This window comes from Tupaia chinensis, unplaced genomic scaffold, assembly GCF_000334495.1.
Source record: "Tupaia chinensis unplaced genomic scaffold, TupChi_1.0 Scaffold000059_1, whole genome shotgun sequence".
NCBI lineage: Eukaryota > Metazoa > Chordata > Mammalia > Scandentia > Tupaiidae > Tupaia > Tupaia belangeri.
Window position 1 is genome coordinate 19402 of NW_006159517.1, and position 3265 is coordinate 22666.

Sequence of the window (3265 nt, forward strand, 5' to 3'; positions counted from 1 at the left end):
CTGCGAAGGGCTTTGGGACAGAGGATAGAGACCAGCCGCTCTCCAGCTCCACTGAGGACAGAGCCAGAGGAAAAGGGCCGAAGCTGCAGCGTAAGGGATTGAGGTTAGACAGGGTGAGACCCCTAACAAGTAATCAGGGGAGGCTCTACCTTCTCTTCCTTCTGGAAATGAAGAAGCCAGGCTTGCCTTGGTCTAGTGGGTTGGACCCTGGCTAGAGACAGTGGGATGGGTGGGGTGACCTTGAGGCTCTTGTTATGGTGTCTGCAGATGTCCTGGAGTGTGGCCTGGTGGATTCTCCTCTGTGCTGGCTCTCGCAGGGTGGGGGTTGGGGTGCTGAGGTCCTCTCCCCAACTCCTGGGCTAGGCTCCTAATTGAACTCCCCCCTCATTCCTCCTTCAGTTACCATGGAAACTCTGGGGAAGTTGGCTGCTATGTGGCTTCTCGACCTCTGACCAAGGACAGCAATTATTTCGAGGTGATGGAAGCAGGGGGTGGGCAGAGAGGGGATGAGATCATTAAGTTCCAAGGAGTGCCTTTACTGGATTCACGGCCTGGTCCTTTCAGTTTTTTGTCAGGGCCGTTCTGTTAGCCTGGAAAAGCGTGTGGGATAACACAGCGCCTAACCTGATAGGTGCCTTCCAGTCCTGTCACCCTGTCCCTTTTGCTCTCTTACCCTTCAGCAAGTACACTTTGACCCATACCTCAGACTTGGACCCATGTCCTTTTTCACCCCTAAGCCCAAACCCGGCATCTACTCCATTTCCTCTTTTACCAAAACTTGGAGATAATTTCCTAACTAACTGTAGCCAGGCAGACCCCACTCTCCCCAGTTCTCCCTCTGAGTGTCCTGCATTGTCTCTGATTCCAATGACTATTGTGTTTTTGAGCCTTAGCCCCCGGGATCCCAATCTCCTCCCACCCATCCCTGCTGCCTTCCTCCAGGTGTCGATCGTGGACAGTGGAGTCCGGGGCACCATCGCTGTGGGGCTAGTCCCTCAGTACTACAGCCTGGATCACCAGCCTGGGTGGTTGCCTGACTCCGTGGCCTACCATGCTGATGACGGCAAGTGAGTCACCTCCTGCAGCACCTGACCCCTTTCCTATGGATTTGGGGATCTTAGAGTTGAAGGACTGCCTCAAGGGGACTATTTGCTTTCCTGCTCTTATGTTGGGGTATTTTCATAAACTTTCTGACCTGGACTGGGAGGTGGCCTGGCAGCTGCCCTTAGTGGGTTGCCCAGGACGAAGGTGGTGACCGGGAGCAGCCCAATGAGGCCTTAGCCCTCAGTGCTGGGGAGAAGCTGGGAAGCCATGCTTGTCCTGTGTCTGTGCTCCTCTGCCCACAGGCTGTACAATGGCCGAGCCAAGGGCCGCCAGTTTGGGTCAAAGTGCAACTCTGGGGACCGGATTGGCTGTGGCATTGAGCCTGTGTCCTTTGATGTGCAGACTGCCCAGATCTTCTTCACCAAAAACGGGAAGCGGGTAAGTGGAAATCCCAGGTGGGATTAAGTGTCTTGAAGTTGCCCAGAGAACCACCTGCTTAGTTCCTGTCTCGTTTGGTTCAACCTCAGATTTCCCAGCAGTTTTCTATATGTAGAAGACACTTCCCCTGCCCAGGGGAAGCTGGGATATTACCCAGGTAACAGGCATAGAGGAGCAGGACAGTGCAGCAGAGGACAGCAGAATTCGTGGGGAACAGAATTGGGCAATTGGGGGATTTTTTTTTTTTTAATGAACTCAACAGAGAGACAGAGGGAAAATGAGAAATCACCCACCAGAGGAGCTGGCCATGCGCTAATCCCTTGTCCTCCGTTCTTCTCTCGGGATTTTGGGCATGCACACGTATGCACTCAGCATGATTTTTCAGCTGCTGGATCCAGGGTTTGAACTGTAGTCAGCCATGTGAGTATCTAACACCTTAACCACCACACCCCATGCTGGCCCCTGGGGGGCAATTTTGAGCAGATAAAAAGAGGCGAAGATTATGGCCTAGCTGCTTCAACCAGAGGTCCACTTTGGGCTTTTGACTTGAGTATTTTGGGCAATATGTCCTTTCTGTGTTTACTTTCTTGGTTTCACTTCTCCCCTGTTCTCTTCAGAGACTAGTATTAGTGGAGAAATGGGACAAGAGCAGGCGGTAGAGAGATGTCTAGCTTTCTACCTCCTATTCTACTCCATCTCCCACCTTGGGAAAAATGCCTTCTCAGGCCTTGGCTGAGGCCCTGCTTTCTTCGCATCGGTGCCTCGGCGTTTTCCTGCTCCAGCACACAGGCACACATGTACCCAAAGTATTTGGCAGCAAATCCAGAGACTCGTGTTAACTCTGTGGAGACCCTGTTTGGCTGGAGTGCTCAGCAAACTTTTAAGCTTGTCCGTACTTCTGAGGTTTTGTATCTGTCTGTGTGATAATTACTGGCTCTGGTATCTTACGAGCGCTCGTGTCAGAATGAGGTGAGCTGTGGAAAGTGAACCAGCGGCAGCTCATCCCTCTCCCCCTTCCCATCCGCTGCAGGTGGGCTCTACCATCATGCCCATGTCCCCGGATGGGCTGTTTCCAGCAGTGGGCATGCACTCCCTGGGGGAGGAGGTACGGCTGCACCTCAACGCTGAGCTGGGCCGTGAGGACGACAGCATTATGATGGTGGATAGTTACGAGGACGAGTGGGGCCGGCTGCATGACGTCAGGGTGTGTGGCACCGTAAGTAAAGGACTGCGGGAGTGGGAGGCTTGGCCGAGAGGGCTGGGCAGAACTTCTGAATTGCCTGGAGTGGGTAGCGAGGACAGTGTCTTTCATGGGGTTTTGGGAAATGGGAGTTTTGGCACAATCTTTTGAGTTCAGACTATGTTCTCCTTAGCATGAGTTCTCTTCCTTTCCCCTTCATTCGAGAGCTCAGGTCACTTATGTGACCCTGGAGAGGCTAGAAATTCCCTTTTGCCCTTGTTGGTTCCTACAGCTTCTGGGGCCCTCTTGGCATGTACACCTGCCCTGGAGGGGCTGGGGCTGGTTTGGACTCAGGATGCCTGGAGCCCCTCTTGGCTTGATCTCAGCTCTGCTGGCTCAAGATTTCCCTTCACAGTGCTGGGAGGCAGGTGTGGCCCCAAGTCTCACACATGTGAGAGATGGTTCTTTTTGAAATTTTCTTTTTTTTTCTTTCCAAGGAGAAGCTAGGTTTAGAGCTGGACAAGTACCTGGGTCAAGACCTGAGCAAGTTCACTGAGCTTTTCTTGAATGAGCTTCGTTGTCAGGCTCTTCTGTCTTTTCCCT

General features: G+C 52.8%; 1 protein-coding gene across 1 annotated transcript in view; it reads left to right on the plus strand.

The window, feature by feature from the left end:
* Window positions 1-3265, plus strand: part of SPRYD3 (SPRY domain containing 3) — a 21793-nt gene that overhangs the window by 1669 nt on the left and 16859 nt on the right. The window contains exons 3-6 of the mRNA XM_014592585.2: window positions 400-475; window positions 943-1067; window positions 1347-1482; window positions 2513-2698. Of these exons, the coding sequence (XP_014448071.2) occupies window positions 400-475; window positions 943-1067; window positions 1347-1482; window positions 2513-2698 (523 nt within the window). The remainder of the gene's footprint in view (window positions 1-399; window positions 476-942; window positions 1068-1346; window positions 1483-2512; window positions 2699-3265) is intronic.